The sequence below is a fragment of the Castor canadensis genome, chromosome 1 (assembly GCF_047511655.1).
Source record: "Castor canadensis chromosome 1, mCasCan1.hap1v2, whole genome shotgun sequence".
Lineage (NCBI taxonomy): Eukaryota > Metazoa > Chordata > Mammalia > Rodentia > Castoridae > Castor > Castor canadensis.
In genome coordinates, this window is record NC_133386.1 from 208,924,708 (window position 1) to 208,943,496 (window position 18,789).

At 50.9% G+C, this 18,789-nt stretch overlaps 1 protein-coding gene across 3 annotated transcripts in view; it reads left to right on the forward strand.

Moving 5' to 3' along the window:
* Deaf1 (DEAF1 transcription factor) overlaps positions 1–18,789 on the forward strand; it is a 30,138-nt gene that overhangs the window by 7,932 nt on the left and 3,417 nt on the right. Inside the window, exons 7-12 of one of the 3 annotated variants that reach the window (XM_020182405.2) lie at positions 1,405–1,531; positions 3,086–3,214; positions 3,724–3,852; positions 6,724–6,971; positions 17,241–17,330; positions 17,484–17,560. In XM_020182405.2, the coding sequence (XP_020037994.1) occupies positions 1,405–1,531; positions 3,086–3,214; positions 3,724–3,852; positions 6,724–6,971; positions 17,241–17,330; positions 17,484–17,560 (800 nt within the window). The remainder of the gene's footprint in view (positions 1–1,404; positions 1,532–3,085; positions 3,215–3,723; positions 3,853–6,723; positions 6,972–17,240; positions 17,331–17,483; positions 17,561–18,789) is intronic. The other 2 variants (XM_074051731.1, XM_020182413.2) reach the window with 2 other exon arrangements.

An 18,789-nucleotide genomic window follows, 5' to 3' on the forward strand; every position in this document is an offset into this window, starting at 1 on the left:
GAAGGACTGCTGTGCTGATGAGGGAGAGGTAGACTATAGGAGCAGAGAACACCTAAGCTCTTGCTGAAGAAACTAGCTTCCTTTGAGAAGCTGGGGACATCCAGGCCGAGGAGGCAAGTGAAACTGCAGGGAGGCTGGCAGCTCAGCAGAGCATGATGCTGCCTGGGTCAGCCAGCTCGCAAACTGAGGCAAGCACCAAGGAGAGCAGTGGCTGATGAGCCTGCTGCAGATGACAGCAGGCTTCGTGACTACCCCTTGTGCTGTAGAGAGCCCCGTTTAACTGGCTCAAACAGTGCTGATTTCACCCCAGGACACTGGGAACCATGAAGCCTGACAGCAGCTCTGCCAGTGGCCCAAGCACACAGCCGTCCAGCCAGAGTCCTCAGGAGCCATTGCACTCTGAAGGGGAGGACCCTTTAGCCAGACAGCTAGGCCCCACAAACAACAGCAAGAAGCCCAGAGGAGTTAGTACCCACTGCGGCTACAACAATGTCTGGTGTTCAACAAAAAATGTAAGCCATGCAGAGAAGCAGGAAGTATGAATCAGGGACAGCAGGAGGGGCCCAGCTGCTGAGTTAAGCAGACAAGGCTTCAAGGAGTTGAAGGAGCCACTTAAGGAATTGGGAGAGCCAGGTATGGTGACTCACGCCTGTAATCCCAGCTACTGAGGAGGCAGAGGCAAGAGATTTTCAAGTTCCAGGCCAGCCTGGGCAACTTAGCCAGACCCTGTCTCAAAATAAAATAAAGGGCTGGGGGTGTAGCTCAATTGAAGAGCACGTACCTAGTTGGTAACTGACTCTTGGTTCAATTCCCAGTGCCACTCTCTCCCCCACTCACACACACATACAAAAAAGAAAAGAAAAGGGGAAGAAAACAGCACTTAGGACAAATGATGAAGCCATTGGAAGTGGTGGGAAGGGACCGTGTTCCCGCAGCTGGACACGTGTGGAGAAAGGATTTGGTGGTACCATCCCTGAGGACCATCTGGGGCCTGGGCCCTTCTAAGGGATGTCTGTGAATCCGTGTTTCTTCCTGCTGCATATTCTGGCCTTTTCTCTAGTTTCTTGTCCCCAGCAGCTCTTCCTGAACCATCTGCTGACTGAGCCATGTGCAGCTCTTGTCTTCACTGGCTGCTCCCTTGTTCTGGGCTGTGGTTTTTCTTGTTCCGCTTTCCCTTGGTCTCCCTTCCTTCCACCGCCTTCTAGAAACTCCCAAGGTCCCTCGTGTCATTGATGCTTTCTTGCTTGGCAGCAATTCCTCTGGAAAGCATCTTCTGTTCAAGGAGCAGTGAGCTTCCTCTTGTGGCTTGGTCTTCATCACTCACACAGTGTGATAAGGAGCAGGAGGCATGCACCCTGCCCCACCCCAAGTGTTGCCATGGGCCAGCTTTGCCTTTCTCCACAGAGTGGTCCAGTCAGACTCTTCGTTCCTTACAAAAGGCGCAAGAAGGAGAACGAGTTACCCACAACTCCAGTGAAGAAAGACTCCCCCAAGAACATCACGCTGCTCCCTGCCACTGCGGCCACTACCTGTGAGTACTCTCTGTCTTAGCCCGACTACAGGGTAGTCATGCCTGAGGCACCTGCTGCAGGGCTGGACAGGTGGTCAGCACTCCCACTCCTGTCTCTGTACCTGTGACTCTGGGTGGGCCACCTTGGATGGCCCTTGCCTTCCTCCCTGAGGCTTATTCCTCAGCCTGCCTGGTGTTACCTGGCTCATCCTGGGCTGTTCCCAGCCCTGAGAGTGGCTCCAGTTGTGTGACACATGCTCACTCATCTTCCCCTGACCGAGCCCTGGGTCCCCACAGCACACCCATGGAAAACACCTCAATGCAGTGGACGAGGGCTGCGAGACCCCTATAACCAGGAGACTTGTCAACCCTGGCCCCCAGGTGCTTCAGGTGGCCATCCATGTGAATGCCTTCTGAGCAAAGCTGCCTTTCATGTGTACTTTCAGCAGCTCTCCTGTTATCTGAACTGCCCAGGGGAAGGGGAGTTAGGAGGGTTGAGGGGAAATCTGACTTTTTTTGGGGGGTGGAACTGGGGTTTGAACTTAAAACTTTACACTAGCAAAGCCTGTGTTCTAACACTTGATCCATACCTCCAGTCCATTTTTGCTCTGGTTATTTTGGAGATGGGTTTGCTCAAACTATTTGCTCAGCTGGCCTTGAACCACAATCCTCCCAATCTCAGCCTCCCAAGTTGCTAGGATTATAGGTGTAAGCCACCTGCACCCTGTGAAATCTGACTTTAAAAACAAAAAACAACACATTATGAGAGCAGAGTGTGGTGACTTATGCCTATAATCGTAGCTTCTCTGAAGGTGGAGATCAGGAGGATCAAAGTTTGAGGCCAGCCAGGGCAAAAAATTCTTGAAACCCCATGTCAACCAATAAAAACCTGAGCATGGTGGTATGTGCCTATCATTCCAGCTATGCAGACAGCTGAGATAGGAGGATTGTGGTCCAGGCCGACTCAGGCATAAATGTGAGAGCAAGGCTCTGAGTCCAAACTGGTGGTGGTACCACCACCAAAAAAAAAATAAAAATAAAAAATGCACAAAATGGGTAGGAGAGGCCAAGGGTGGAAGTGGCCATGGGAGGCCTTTGTCAGACAACCTCAGAATGGTTCTCCATCTGTGAGTCTCTCTTCCGCACATGTGGGTGCTGACTGTCTCCTATCCAGAGGGTAAGGGAACATCTCACAGGCTAATCACAGAAAGAGAGTAGAGAAGAGCTGAAGGGATATAACTGTTTTCTGTCTTCAGCTTTGATGCTTTTTCTTAATTTAAACTACAAAGTATTTTTTAAATTATTTAAATTTATTTTGTTTGCTGACTGACAGCACATTGCTGGGTCCATAGTCCCACAGGAGAGCCTGTGTCCTGCCCTGCTGTTGCTCTTCCCCCACTACCCAGGTCACTGACTTCTCAGTGTCCTGGCAGATGTTGGGGACGTCACTGTGCCTGCTTTGGCCTGGCTCCTGGGGTCTTTATGAGACCTGCTTCCTCTTGGGCAGCACACGCACAGGGCCCAGAGCCCAGAACCCAGCCTGGCTGTATATCAAGTGTGCTTCTGCCTTTCCAGTCACCGTGACACCCTCAGGACAGATCACTACCTCTGGGGCGCTGACCTTTGACCGGGCGTCCACTGTGGAGGCTACTGCTGTCATATCCGAGAGCCCAGCCCAGGGCGATGTCTTTGCAGGAGCCACAGGTAAGTGGTAGGCACCTATCTGACATTCCCAACCCCTAAGGCAAGTCTTTACAAGTTGGGTCTGTTTTGTGGTTGGTGCCTCAGGAGGGGCCTTGAACAGAGCCTGGTTGGGAACAGTGTGGGCATCAGATAGTGTGCAGGTGTGCATGTGGCTAGGCAGGTAGTGTGGGAGTTGATTATTTTTGATAGCGCCCACAGGATCAGCAGAGCGTTCAACAATGCCTGCTTTAGGCTAGGGCCATCCAACAAAGAGAATTCCCGCCATGTGTGTAGTTGTCACTATTTAGGAGTCACACTAGGAAAGTGCTTGAAACAAGTGAGATTACTTTTGTTATAAACGTCACCAACTCTATCCAAATTCCTTCACGGGGTCAATGAAGACCCAATCACATTCCAGACACTAGGTGGCTGCCACCTGTGCCGGGAGCTATGAATTGAGTATGCAGTTGTAGGGACTTGGATTTAAACCATCTGTGTGCCAAACTACCTGTCCCTCTTCTCACCCACAGTGCAAGAGGCCAATGTGCAGCCCCCGTGCAGGGTTGGCCACCCTGAGCCCCACTACCCTGGCTATCAGGATAGCTGCCACATCGCCCCGTTCCCAGAAGCTGCACTGCCAACGTCACATCCCAAAATAGGTGAGTTTGAAAGGATCCACTCATGTGCAGGTCATTGTCCTCAGAATTGCTGCTTTTTTTTTTTAATGTGGTGCCGGGGTAGAAGTCAGGAGCTCACAAGTGCTAGGCAAGTGCTCTGCCCCTGGGGTATGGCCCCAGCCCCAGAATTGCTTCTCCTGAGAGAATTTCCAAGTGAAATGGCCAGCCATGGTAGTTTTTTTTGGAAGCCTGAGGTCAGGACTGGTGAGATAAAGTTTTATGGATCACCACTGTGCCCATCACTTATGTATAAGGCTCTACCCATGAGGCCTAGAATAGGTATTGTCAGGCCCTCTGTTATGAGGAGGAGCGTGTTCACAGAATGTCTTCCCTGCCAAGACGGACATCCCTGTTGTCTCCATGCTGGCATCCTGTCTGGAGAGACTTTGCAGAGATGACACTGCTCTTGGTGTGCTTTGAATTTGGTTTTTCACTTAGCTAAATGTTTTGCACTTTTTATTTTATTTTATTTTATGTATTTATTCAGCAGTCCTAAGTTTTGAATTCAAGGGCTCTGCCACTTGACCATGCCTCCAGTCCTTTTTGCTTTAGTTTGCTTTTTCAGATAGGGTTTTGGTTTTTTTTTTTTTGGTCTTCAATGGTACTGGTGTTTGAACTCAGGGCTTCATGCTTGCTAGGCAGGCACTCTACCACTTGAGCCACTTCACCAGCCCTCAGATAGTGTCTTGTGCTTTTGCCTTGGCCAGCCATGGACCCTGATCCTCCTACCTATGCCTTCCTTGTAGCTGGTATTTCAGGAGTGCACTGTCACACCCAAACCCTACATATTGCACAGCTTTTTGAGTTTTTTTGGTGGTACTGGGAGCCTCATGCTTGCTAAGCAGGCCCTCTACCCCACCTTCAGCCACATTTTGCACTTTCTAAGAAAGTGCATGTGTGGCTCAAGCAGTGGAGTGCCTGCTTTGCATGCATAAGCCCTGAGTTCAAACCCCAGTCCCATCGAAAAAAAGGTGCACATAATCAATAACTATTGCTTGAGCTGCCCTCTGCTGATAGACTTCAGGGTTTCTTTCTTTTTTTTTTTTTTACATTTTTTAGCATTACAGACAATGCATTGAGAAACTTGTCTATAAGTTAAAAGGAAAAAAACTCACCTCTAATTCTCACTTGCTGTTTCATCAGCCTCTCTTTGTCTAACTCTTCCACCCTTCAAGGTCCCTCAGGGTCTACTTTCATCCAGACCCCACCTTTATCTTGCTTCCCACCTCTGTGGAGGTGGAGCAATGTCCTATCCTGGTGTGGCTCTTCCTCATGGCTTGTGTCCTTCATCGCTCATCACTGCGCTCAGCTGGCAGGAGACCCCCAAGAATTTTTTGGAAATCATCTCAAATATACAATAAAGGCCCAATTACAGTACAAGGAACTTTTTCTCCCTAAACTATTTGAGAGTAAGTTACAGAATCACCTGGTGTACTTCAGTGTGTTTTTCCTGGAAACAAGGACAGCGTGGAAGTCAGGAAGTGAGCATGGACTCTGGTTGCCATTGATTCTGAGCCAGCGACTAGAGGTCCCCAGCTGCAGGGCCAGTGAGTGCTGTTGTCCTGAGCTCGGCCCCTCACACTCCCCCTCCTGCCTCCATGCTGTTGGGTTACCATGACCATTTGGTGGCTCACTCCTTACCTTGGGGCTTCAGGGTGTCAGTGTCATCTCCCATGGCTCCTGCTGCTCAGGGTGACCCTGACCCCCGGGTAAGGGTGGTAAAGTGTGTCTGCCCCACCCCTGCCCCTGAGGCCACAGAGGCCTACATTGCCTCACCACACTTCCCACCAGTTTCAAACCAAGACCTCCTATTTTTCCATGGGTCACAACTGCTTCTGTTGGCATGGCACAGTGGAGCACACCCGTAATCCCAACCCTCAAGAGGCTGAGGCAGGAGGATCATAAGTTTGAGGCCAATTTGGGCTGCACAGTGAGACCTTGTCACACAAAGAAAGATGATAACTTTACTGTCACTGTCATTTACGCTTACAGACTTGGCCAGTAGAGCCAACCAGCTGCTGTGCTGGCCTGTCCCTTGCTCCCAGCTCTTCCTTACTTCCTGCCTCAACTGGACCCTTGAGGCTCATCCTTTCGGTGGTGAATGGTGTTTCTGGCCCTGATCACAGCGAGCTGGAGCGCTTGGTCCCTGGCTCTTGTGAGGACTGCATCTTATCCAGCTCATGTCCAGGGGACCTCACAGTGGGGACGGGGACCACTGGTTGCTCGTGGAGTGTGTCTGCCTGACATGGGATAGAGACAGATACTATGTGTCCTTGCACACACTCACACACCCCTCAGTTCTAGACCTGTCTGCAGGTGGGAGTTTGCAGTGTCCAGTTCAGTGTAAACCATGGTTTGTGCTGGTTCCCACTACCCACCCTGGTGGCTTTCTTTAGCTGTGAGGATCCCAACTCCTGTTGCTCTTAGTAAAAGCCTGTGTGAGAGTCCAGACCCAGGAAGCGTTTCCAGGTGAACAGACATGGAGCTGGAGCTCTGGTTCTCCTGTCTATGGTGCAGGCTATGTTTTGCCAGTGCCCCTGCCCTCACCATGCTGGTCCCTTGGTCAACTCTATACATGTGTCATGGCCACCCTGCCCTGAGTGTATCTCTCATCTATGAACATGGGCTCTTGGCCTTGGGTAGGATGTGCATTAGGAAGGTGTAGTGTGGAGTGCACATGAGGGGAAGGGACGGGATGCCTTTCTATCTCTGAGCGTGTTGGGGCAGTCTCGGGCAGCCATCTGTGCCTTTTGGTCCTTTCACCATCTGTTCCCCCAGGTGGATAGGCCGTTTCCATTTTGAAACTTGGAAATCTGTAACTTCTTGGTTTATCCCGTTTTTCACACATTCCAGTCCTGACATCCCTGCCTGCCCTGGCAGTACCGCCCTCCACCCCCACCAAAGCCGTCTCCCCCGCAGTAGTCAATGGGCTGGAGATGTCGGAGCAGCGGAGCTGGCTGTACCTGGAAGAGATGGTCAATTCTCTGCTCAGCACCGCACAGCAGCTGAAGACGCTATTTGAACAGGCCAAGCAGGCCAGCTCCTGCCGAGAGGCTGCCACAACCCAGGCTCGAATGCAGGCCGATGCCGAGCGAAAAGAGGTAATGTGAGTTCAGACCTTCTGTGTCCACTGTCCTCTGTGGTCCTGACCCAGCATGTGCTTCCCACGATGGCCCTCAGGCTTGCTGCCCCACCCTGGTAGAGAAGGGAACCCTGGAAAACCACCTCAGGGAGGCTTTCCCCACAGAGGGGCAGCTGTGCCTGAGAAGGCCTTCTGCTCCTATAATCCTAACTACTTGGGAGGCTGAGATCAAGAGGATCATGGTTCAAGGACAGCCAGGACAAATAGTTCATGAAACCTCATCTCCAAAATAACCAGAGCAAAATGGACTGGAGGTGTGTCTCAAGTGGTACAGAGTATACCACTGTATGCCCAGCTTGTTGGTTGAGATGGGGTCTCCAGAACTTTTTTGCCTTGGTTGACTTTGAACCACAATCCACCTGATGTTCATCTCCCAAGTAGCTATGATTATAGGCCTGAGCCACCTCGCCTGGGTCCTTCAGTTATTTTTCAGGTAGGGTCACGAGAGCCTCCTGATCACCTCCTGTGCAGCTAGGATTACAGATGTGAGCCACTGAACTCTGCTGTGGACCCACCTTACCTGGCTAAAATACTTTTTTTAAAAAGTGCAATTCTAGGGGACTGGGGATATGGCTCAGTGGTACAGGGCTTGCCTAACACATGTGAGGTCCTGGGTTCCATTCCCAGCACCACACAGAAAATGAATAAATTATTAAAAGAGTAGTTCTGGACTGATACATACTCCATGCTGAAGTTCGTGGAAAACAGAAGCACTTAAGGGGTGGGAGGGAGGCACTGTCACTCCTGTACCCAGAGGTCATTAACACTCCCATGCCCTTCTGGACTCCAGGACGTTGAAGCAGAGTTTGTGTACCGTGAATGCGTGTGTGCCAGTCACGGTCAGTGAGCTTGGGTGCATGTGTCACGAGTCACACTGAGGACACTGCCCCAGGCGGCTCCACGCGTCCCCTCCCAGCGACCCCACCCTCAGACTATGCCGCTGTCCTGGATTCTGTCAGCAGAGGTCAGCTCTGACCTTGTGGAATGTCACACAGTGTCCTGTTCCTTTTGCTGGACACGCCTTTGAGGCTCAAGGCTCACCTTCCTCCACTGTGCAGCAACATCTGTAGAAATGGTTTCCCTCCCTGAGCTGCCTCGGGAGATTTCCTGGGAATGAGTCGATGGCCTCCTGCTGATCTGCTTGTCCTTGACCTGGGTTATTCGAAAATGTGTTTAATTCTCAGATAGATGATGCTTTTCTGGACTTCCTCTCACAGTGACTTCTTAGTTTCACTGTGGTTCTGGGGGTGATTTCAGTGCTTTCATGTACTGTTTCTGAGACTGGTCTCACTATTGTAGCCCAGGCAAGCCTCAGCCTCCCCAGTGCTGGGATGACAGGCACCGTCACACACAGCTGTGCTTTCAAATTTATTAGGGAGTCTGGACTCGGTTTATGCCACAGTGTGCTCATTCTTGGTGCACATTGCTTGTACATTTGACAAAAAGTCTGATTTGGTGTTGGTTTTAGGTTTGACAGTGCCGTTAGGCCCAATGGTTCATAGTGCATTTGAACTCCTCAAACTTGCCTTCAGTCTGAAGAGTTGAACCTTGGCACTTAAACTTTCTGTAGAGCCAACTGTTCCTGTTCCTTGGTGCACTCACACTGTGTAAGAAGCAGACAAAAACTCCAAGCTCTGAATCTAGAAACACAACAGCAGAGATAAAAATCACTAGATGGCTAAATGGCATCCTGGAAACAGTGAGACAGAAACATTGAGCCTGAGGTCAATGTCTGAATGCACAGACCATTCAGCTCCACAGACCATTCAGTTGCATTCAGAGAACTGAAGCCGACAGGAAGCAGCTCTATGCTATCTGTACATGTCTCTCTTTCCTGTGTTTTCTGAGGGACGTTTTGGGTGACTGTCCTGAGCTGTCACTTTTCTCCACCTGCCACACTGATGATGTCTTTACTTTCTCTCCTGGCCAAGACTTCTGAGGACCCAGCACTGTTTGTGTTTGTCTCTCCTTCACTGCTTTCAAGAAATTCTCCAGGGCTGGAATGTAGCTCAGTGGCACAGTGTAGCATACACAAAGCCCTGGGTTAGATCCCCAGCACAGACACAAAACAAACAAACAAAACCAAAGTGCTGTGATATACATGCCTGTAATCTTAGCTACTCAGGAAGCTGGGGCAAAGGATGGCAAGTCTGAGGCCAGCTTGGGCAACTTAGCAGACCCTATTTCAAAATAAAAGAAAGAAAGAGGCATGGGGGTATAGCTCAGTGATAGAGCATGTACCTAGGATGCTCAAGGCCCTGGGTTCAGTCTTCAGTATTGAAAAAAAAGAAAGAAAAGGAGGGACAGTGCACCACCCAGACACGGGTGTTGGCACATCTGCTAACAGCTGCAATGAACGTCTTAACATCAGGGGTATTTGTGGTGGAAAAGCATGCTGGGGTTTGGCTCAAGTTCACCTTAAGATAAGTGACCCCTTGTTCTGACACCTGGTAATCACTCTTGCCGTTACACAGATTTATCACATGGGCCCAGAGATTTCAAGGTTGGCCACCTTGTTATATTTGGGTCATTCTGTCATAGATGTGTAAACAGCTGTTTACAAAGGATGGGTCATTTCAGATGCTCCCCTCAAGACAGGTGTCTATCTTTGTGATAAGTATTTTCCTTTGCAAACACTTTTTGTACCCAGAGGAATCATTTCCCCAAGAGTTTTATCCCTGTTGAAGTGTCATTCTTCAGCATATCCTTGCTCAGTTCCCAGAGTGCACTAATGACTGGGCAAGCGGGCAAGGCTTTTTACTAAATGTTTGAGCTTATTTACTAAATGGGAGGCTTAAAGCAGAGAAGGTAGCACCTGTGTGCTTTTAATCAATCCGTTCATTAATATAGTGCTTCTCTCTGAATTCCTTGCTGCTGTTTCCCATGTCTTGTTCTTCCTGACCCATCCTGCCTCCGGCCCAGCAGGGAGGAGGATATGAAGAGTTATCAGCTGTGGTAAAAGAAGGCACACAGGGAAGAACAGACTCAGACGGGGTTCGGATCTGTTGTGGAGGTCAGCAGCCTACAGGACACTGGAGGAATTTGCTGCTTTGGTCAGGTCACAGCTGGTCTGGTACTTCTGGCGAGCAGGAAGTGCCTTGTGCAGGTGCAGCTGGAGCAGGCAGGCAGAATTGGTGACGAGGCACAGAGGGAGTTGGGTGTCTACAGAGGTGGCCATGAAAGTATGTAGGCTCTGCTGGGGCCACCACTGTGCTCAAAGCTGCATCGTGTCACCCAGTTCTTCTGTGCAGTGCTGTCCTGAAGGGAAGGGTTGGAAGGTGTCCTGTGATCCCAGTCTATTGCCAGGGATGCATGGGATCCTATCCCATGTCTCACTCACCTTGACACCTTCCCTCATGACAGCATCTTAAACATCTCTACAGACTGCAGTGTTCCGCCATCTCAGGATCCATTTGTGTTGGCTGCTGTGACTCCATGGTGGGATCCTCTTTGCTTTCTGTATGTGTCTGGTAATGTCTGGCTGTGCGTTAGACGTTGCGGTTGATCTACAATATCTGGTTTCTGTTGGATCTGGTTCCCTTCTCTGAAAAGTCTTGGGCATTGTGGCAGCAGGCAGTCAAGGCAGGCCCCTGACAAGGAAGGCACGTGGCTCTTGTGCCTGACACACCCTACTGTTAGGTGTGGACACCGCTGGTGACCTCTAGACACTGGGGTCTGGGGCACTGGGATCCATGCTCCTCTATACTGTCTTCCAGCCTTTTCGTTCCCATGTATCCTGAGCAGGGCTTGAGGGGAGGGTGTGCTGTGGGAGCTCCCCCTCAGTCTCCAGCCTCCTTGGCAGCCCCAGCCCTGGGCCTCTACTGGGATGACAACAGCCCCTGTGTGCTGTGGCTATCCTGTCCTCATTTGCTGTTTAGTCACAGGTCACTTCCACCTGGGTTTCCTGGGCACTGACCTATGTCCACTGGGTAAGCCAGTTTGCTTCACATCACTCCTGAAAGGCTGGGCTTTGAACTTTGTTCGTAATTTTCCGTATTTCTAAGAGTAAAATGTGTTGTGGAATCACCACACTGTCTGGCAGAAGACCACTCAGCCCTTGGTTAGAGAGCTGTGCCTCCCCTGTCAACCCTGCCAGGCTCCAGCACTTGCCCTGAGCACTGGGGCCAGGCTGGCTGTTAGCTGTGTTGTACTCATGCCCCTTTCTCCTTTCTCTCCCTCCCTCTCTCTCTCTCTCTCTCTCACATCTGACTTGCTGTTCCTAAGTACTTTTATTGAGTTGAGCGTCTGACCTAGAGGAGGCCAGGTGACATGCTGCCCCACCCCAGTGTCACAGGTAGAGGGGTCGATGTGTGTACCCATGTAGTATGACCCCACACATTTCCTCTTGCAAACTTTTGTGACTTAGGGGAAGAATCAAATGTAAATTTAATTGGAATGGGAAATTGATTTCTTATAAGGCAGAACTAGGGAAGAATATGCTGTATGGTATTTGTTGAATATTTGGGGCTCTCAGGCAGTGCCAGCAATTTCCCTTTTGCCTTTTTTTTTTTTTTCGGGGAGAGGGGTGCAGACAGGATCTCCTCTGTAGCCCAGGCTGGCCGCAAACTCACAATCCTCCTGCCTCTGTCTCTTGAGTGCTAGGACTACAGGACACACCGTACTTGGTTCTGTTTTTCCTGTTAACTTGAGTTACTCTTTTTTTGTTATTGTTCTTTATGGTGGTTCTGGGATTTGTAGTCAGGGCTTTGCACTTGCAAGGCAGGTGTCCTGCCACTGGAGCCACACCTCCAGTCCATTTTGCTCTCTGAAACTATTTGCCGGGGCTATCCTCAAAACTCAGTCTTTGCCCCCTGCCTCCCATCAGTCTTGCATTCAGTGTTTTAAACAAGATGATGGCTTTGATGGCAGGGCCATGTACTGGACAGGAGCACGGTCCTGTGAAACAGTGGACTCTGAGTTAGATCTTGAGTCCTTTAAGCTGCAGCCCTATAGGGATCTTATGGAATGAGTCTCAGGTCCTGAAAGGAAGGCTGTAAGCCCAGATCCCTCAACTCCCATGGGGAAGATGGTCACTGGGAGTGAGGAGTAGGCAGGAAGGAAGTAGAGGGTGTGGAGTAGAAGATGGCCCAGTGGCGTCCTTTTTTCCTGCATCATCCACACTGATGGTTTTCTGTGGAGGGTTTGTCGACATGCCTAAACATGGACTGGTGTTAACAGTGTGTTTGCTTTCCCTAAGCCCGTGCCGTTGGAGAGCGGGAAGATGTTTTCACACACTAAACTCTTTATTTTCAGGCTGGTGGGGTGACTCAAGCGGTAGAGCACCTGCCTAGCATGTGTGAGTCGTTGAGTTCAAACCCCAGTATTGCAAAAAAAGAAAAAAGAAAAGTTACTTGCAAGTAGGCGTTTTCCTTATTCCAGTGTGGGGATCCGGAATGCACAGTGTGAGTGGAAAGACCCTCTGGGGACCCTTCCCATGTGGGCCTGAAACACTAGAAGAGTCAGGTGACCTCTCTGCAAGCAGGGCAGGTGCTCACAGTGGGAGGGAAGGGAGACTGCCAGCCTGACAATTCATTTGGAACTGAACAAGAAATCTCTGGTGCAGGCAGGCCCTGTAATCCTAGCTACTGGGGAGGCAGAGATCAGGAGGAATGCTGTTTGAGGCCAGCCCAGGCAAAATAGTTTGCAAGACCCTATTTTGGCTCAAGTGGTAGAGAACCTGGCTAGCAAGCATGAGGTCCTGAGTTGAAACCCCTGTCTCCCCTTGCCCCCCCAAAATAAAAAAATCTCTGGAGGTGTGGCTTAAGCAGTAGAGCATCTATCCAGCAAGCTCAAAGTCTTAAGTTCAAACCCAGTACCGCTTCCTCCCAAAAAGGAAAATGAAAAATCAAATTTAATGGGGTAATTGTACCAACCCAACTGTTCTCTATATTGCACATAATAAGTAAATGCAATGCAATAAACCAGTTTTAGCCCAACTAAAGCTATTAAAAGGATTTTTGCCAATTTTAACCATGGAAAATTTGCATTCATGTGCACATAATTAGCTCTACAGAGATAAACAGGGCAGAAGAGCAGATGCTCTTGGATGTTCGGGTGCAGTGTCCAGCAGAAGCCAGTTGAGTGGCCTCAGGGTCTTGGGTAGACTGTCCTGCCCTGGAAACACGCTCTGAGCAGTGTGAAGGCACAGGTGCTAAGAGCAGCCTGTGAGAGGGTCAGTCCTTGAAACTTAGGCAGGGCTTCTGACAGCGAGTTCACCTGCCTGCTTCCCCAGCGTGAACCTAACATTTGCCTGAGCCCAGACGGCCATGGCAAGGGATGTCACTGCCCATCACTGAGTCCCTAGGAAGCTCCTCAGCACCTGGGCAGCAGCAGAACACCTGCAAACACTGTCTCAGGAGCCTCAGGAGGGAGCTGGTGGGGCACACAAGGGGACACGGGACCAGAGGAAGGCTAGGCAGGCAGCGCAGCAAACACCAGCCCAGACGCTGGGAAGGCCCAGACACGGGCTGCTATTGTTACAGGTGCCTGGCTTCCCCCCATATCGGCCTGACCACAGGGTGAGCCTTCCTTTTCCAGGTGGTTGTGGGTTTGATGTCAAGTAGTGTGACCAAGGGGAGAAATCTGGCGGTTTCACAGAAAGACTGATCCCCTGGCCTGTGCCTGTATATGGTTCCGCCTTCAGATAAAGATATGGGTTTAGGGTTTCCTCTTCTTCAGGTGCTTCCTCTCAGAAACAGTCATGTCTGGTTTGCGCTTCTGTTATTAAATTGAACCAGAACCCCAAGGCTTCCTCTGCTAGAGCAGGTGCCTGTGGTGACCAGCCGTTCATTGTAGGGGCAACCCCAAGGCTTCTGTCCATCTGCCATCTGTCCATTGGGGCTCCAGCCTGGCCAGTGTGGTGTGAGTTGGGTCAGTTTCCTGGCTGGAGCTCAAGGCTCCAGGCAGGCAAAGGTAGAGGGAGGGTTGGGTTCTATAAAGTTCTCCTGAAAACCTGGTGGCGCCCCAGTTTCCTTGGCCCTCTGTGGGCCATGGAGACCACCCTGCAGGAAGCAGGGTTGCTGCCTTAAAGGCACAGGCTACAGCGTTAGAAAAGAAATGGAGCCCATCTGTGTCCTCCCAGAGCTGCACTGCACATCCACAGCCCAAGGCATCCCTTGTGGAGCATGTGCTGTGTCTGCTGTCGTATTTTTGACCTGCTTTTCCCAGACGTGGGTGGTGGACTAGAAACCTCCCTGAGAGCCCTGGGGGATTCAGGGGTATTGAACACTTGACCTCCACCCTTGTCTCATCATGGGGCACAGACCATGTGTCCAGCACTGAAGATGTGCCCAGCAGACTGAACATGGACAAGGCTGCTCTGGGCCCAGTGGCCTTTGAACACCACGTGAGCTCTTTGTCTCCATGTCATTTTTGTCTCTGTTTCCCTCAGTGATGGGGTGTCACAGTCATGCTTGCACACACAGGTGTGCACACACACCCATTGGGCTTTTCTTTCTCTTTTTTTGAGACAAAGTCTCACTGTGTAGTCTATGCTAGTTTTGACCTTGAAGCCCTCCTGCCTCAGCCTCTTTTTTTTTTTTTTAATGTGGTACTGGGGTTTGAACTCAGGGCCTACACCTTGAGCCACTCCACCAACCCTTTTTTGTGATGAGTTTTTTTGAGATAGGGGCTCACAAACTATTTGCCTGGGCTGGCTTCACACCACAATCCTCTTGATCTCTGCCTCCTGAGTAGCTAGGATTACAGGGGTGACCACCAGTGCCTGGCTCTCAGCCTCTTGAGTGCTGGAATTACAGATATTGTCACCACACTGCTTCCCTGTGCACTTTTAACAGACCAGGAGACACGCTGCACACTAGAATCAAGGGATCTTACCCTTGGCCTCACAGCTGGGCAACTTGGAGCTGGTGTGGTCTGAGCCACCCCAACTGCAGGCTGAGACTATGACTCCTGTGCAGGTCTTTCCTCCACCCACTGAGCCTGCAGCTATGCCCAGCAAGGCTGCACAGGAGGAAAGCAAATATCTGACATGCCAAACAGAGGAGACTTGGTATACTTTCTACATGCTCTGCTAATGGGAGAGGCAGCTTTCAGGTTGAAGGCAAAGTGGGTCCCCTGCCCTCCTGGGGCCTCTGCTTTCCTTTCCATCTGTGGTTCACTCAGCGACAGGTGAGGCCCAGAGCCTGCAGATGTGGACGTGGATGTGCACTGACCATAGTGTTTAAGTGGTTCTGAGCAGAAGCGAGGCCAGCAGCAGAGTCGCGGGCATGTGGGCAGCTCTCTAAGACTGGGCGTTGGAGGGAACCTGCTGCACTCCCCCTGGGAAGGCACTGGTTTGTCCACAGTAAGTTGCTCATCCATCAGCCCAGAGGTCGAGTAAAGACTGAGGTGACGACTGGTTGTCTTGGAGATGGAGTGTTGTTCCATCAGTGTGCAGCTCCCAAGTTCAAGTTCAACTTTTTAGGTTATTTGCGGAATGAATAACAAATACATTATTGAACGTACTCCTCCATAATAATTACTGAGCATTTTATAAGTGATCTCTTCCTATTTTGTATTTTTGCAGTGCTGGGGTTTGAACTCAGGGCCTACACCTTGAGCCAGTCAGCAGCCCTTTTTTGTGATGGTTTTTTTGGACACAGGGTCTTACAAATTATTTTTTTTTCTTACAAATTATTTGCTTGGGCAGGCTTTGAACCTCAGTCCTCCTGCTCTCTGCCTCCTGAGTAGTGAGGATGACAGGTGAGCCACCAGCACCTGGCTCTTCATCCGATTCTTGGTTGGCTCCTTTTGAGAAGTTGCTCAGTTACCATGACAGAATTTGTGTGATTTCAAACCAGCAGTGCAGCACGTAGGATGCAGCCACTTGTTCTCCGTGTCGCTGCTGCCTTGTGAGTTGATGCTCAAGCCACACTGGGTGTTGTGCAGATGGACAGTCCCTGTGGTGCCCTTGGTGGTAGGGTCTGAACCCACCTCTCACAAAGCGCAGAGGCTGGGGACTCCTTGCCTGTGAGAGCAGACTTCTTTTTTAATAGTACTTTGAAGAAAATACTTTAAAATAGAGGCAAGGACTGGGGGGTAGGTGTGACTCAGTGGTAGAGCACTTGGCCTACCACAGGGCAGGCCCAGTGTTCATCTCTGGCACCCAAAAAAAAAGCGGTGGGGGGGAGGACCATGTACTGGTGACTCACACCTATTATCCTAGCTAGTTGGGAGGATCTGAGTTGGGGCCAGTCTGGGCAAATAGTTCATGAGACCCCCATCTCCAAAATAACCAGCGCCAAATGGACTAGAGGTGTGGCTTAAGCAGTGGAGCACCTGCTTTGCAAGCAAAAATCCCTGAGTTCAGACCTCAGTCCCACCAAAAAAAAAAGAAAGAAAAGAAAGGGAGGGAGGAAAAGAAAACCCAGCTGAGGTGGAGGCAGGGCAGCTCAGTCAGCCCCGGGCCCCACCTGGGGCTCACACTTTCTAAAGCCAGTGAAGGCAGGGGGTGGCTAGTGTTTCATAAGTGGGAAACGGTGAAGAAGGAGCAGAAGTTCAGAGCAGGAGCCTGGATGAGAAGTAGTGGCAGATGAATAAAGAAGCATCGTGAACATGGGAGTTTTTGGTTTGTCTGTGTGCTGGCTACAGCAGGCTGCTGTCTGCTGCCTCACCAGCCCCACACCCACACTGGATGTTGCTTGGTGGTTTCCTCCACATTGGAGAATATTCACAGTTGTCAAATGCCAGTCAGCCGTGCCACACAAATTGGTCCTGTTTTAAATAAGTTGCCTTTGTGCAGCATGTCAGCTAATGAAAAAGAAAAACTCCAGTGGTGAACCTTAAAGGAAAAGACACAAAATGTCTGGCACAACATACCTTTCGGTAAACCCCACCAACCGGTTCAGGATGCACACAGGTGGAGCCTTGGTAGGCACTGGGAACATGGGGTGTCACCCCACATCTGAGCTGGTGCAGTGCAGTCCAGGTGGCTCAACAGGTCCCACTGCATGTCTGCAGGTCTGGACTTGTGAGCAGTCAGGTGTTCTGAGCTGTGCTGTCCGTGCTGCTGGGCTGGAGCAGATCCCTGGGAGTTTGGACCTTGGTCTTCCAGTTGAGCAGTCCTGGCAGACTCGGGAAGGGAAGGGCTGGTTCTGAGGGGTTGAGTGTGTGTATCTGTCACATTGCAGAGTCCAAGCTGCATCTGGTGCTGTGTCTCTTCAGATTGGGTGGCTCTGTGGGTACCTAGCACTTTCCATGTCTCTGATGCTTTGTTGTCCATTTGCAGCAGTCCTGTGTCAACTGTGGCCGGGAGGCCATGAGCGAGTGCACCGGCTGCCACAAGGTCAACTACTGCTCCACATTCTGCCAGCGCAAGGTAGTGTCTCCTACCCAGTGCATGTGGGCTTAGGGTCGTAGTCAGCTTAGAGCTTGTCCAGGGCTGCCCAGGACTGGGGTGCTCTGCCAGGTTCTCTGCAGAAGGCTGAGGCCTCTCATGACTCACAGGCATCTTTTCCTTCCTGGTCCGCAGTGCCCTGCCCCACCCTTCCTCCACCCCACGTCCACAGACTCTCAACTGGCTCTGAAGTCACGTGTGTGCTGTGGCAAGTATGCGTCCTTGTTAAACCCCAGCCCAGCAGGCCATAATTTCTGTGCTTCCTTTATTTAGCCACTGGTTCGAAGGAAATTAAAAGCTGGTTTTTCCAAGCCAGCAAATGTATATTACCTTCTTAACACCTTTCCCCTTACTCAGAGTGCTTTGGGACAGTTAATAGACTTATTATTTTTATTTAATAAACAAATCTCATTCTGAGATTGTCAACCCTGATTTCCTAGAACGCATTCTGAGGCTTCCCACCCCTAGAATGCTTTCCCTGTGGTGTTCTCTGTCCCTTGTCCCCTGCTGACTGGCTGCTGCACCCTGCTGGGTGCAGAGATGGGGGGCGGTGCGGCTGGAAAGCAGGGTGTTCTCTTCCCTCTGCGTTTGGCCCAGCTGATACTGTGCACACTTCGGTAGGCCTTGTTGTCCCGTTCCTCTCATAGGGTCTTAGCAGTGCCCTGCTCTTCACAGAGTGTCTCCCTAAGGATGCTCTAGATGACTAGTTTGTTCTTTTGGTCCAGCTTCAGCCTTGCCTTGTGAGACTGATGGAGGGAGGGTGAGGTGCTAGCATCAGAGCTGGGCAGGGATTCCTCAGATGACCACTGACTAACCTGGCCCATGGCTGAGTGGTGGAAGTCGGGCCTCAGTGCCCTCTGCTTTCTAACCTGAGAAGTAAACAGGAAGGGCCATCTTGTTCCCAGGGACGGGCTGGAACTTGCTTGTGATGGTGGTTGCCAAGCAGTGGCCTCAGGGAACCCACTCCCCATTATATTCTCTACTCGGTGCCATTGGGAGCTTCTGGGTGAAAAGAAACTGCCTGGGTGAATAGACAGGGAAGCTGACCTGGCTGTCTCATGTAACCTGTCTGCCTCTGCCTGGCATTTGCTGAAGCCCCACTACATCCTAACAGGTGTACAAGAGGGGCAGGACATGGGAAGGTGGCCATGAAGGGTAGTCAGTGAGCTGGGCGCATGCCCCTGGGTCTGCAGACCACTCAGAGGGCCTGACGGGTGCACAGTGCAAGGAAGGGACAGTGTCCTTGCCCCCACAGGACCTCGCACAGTCCTTTTGAGTGCCCTCGAGGGTTCAAGAGAGCCATTGCCCCCAGGGTACAAGGCTCCGGTCCCGTCCTCCACACAGTGTCCAGTTCCCCGGCAGCCCCTCTGTCCCCAGGGTACTGAGATTCAGAAAACAGAGCCAAAAGTCTGTCCCCACACCCCCAGCTTTGCTAAAAAGA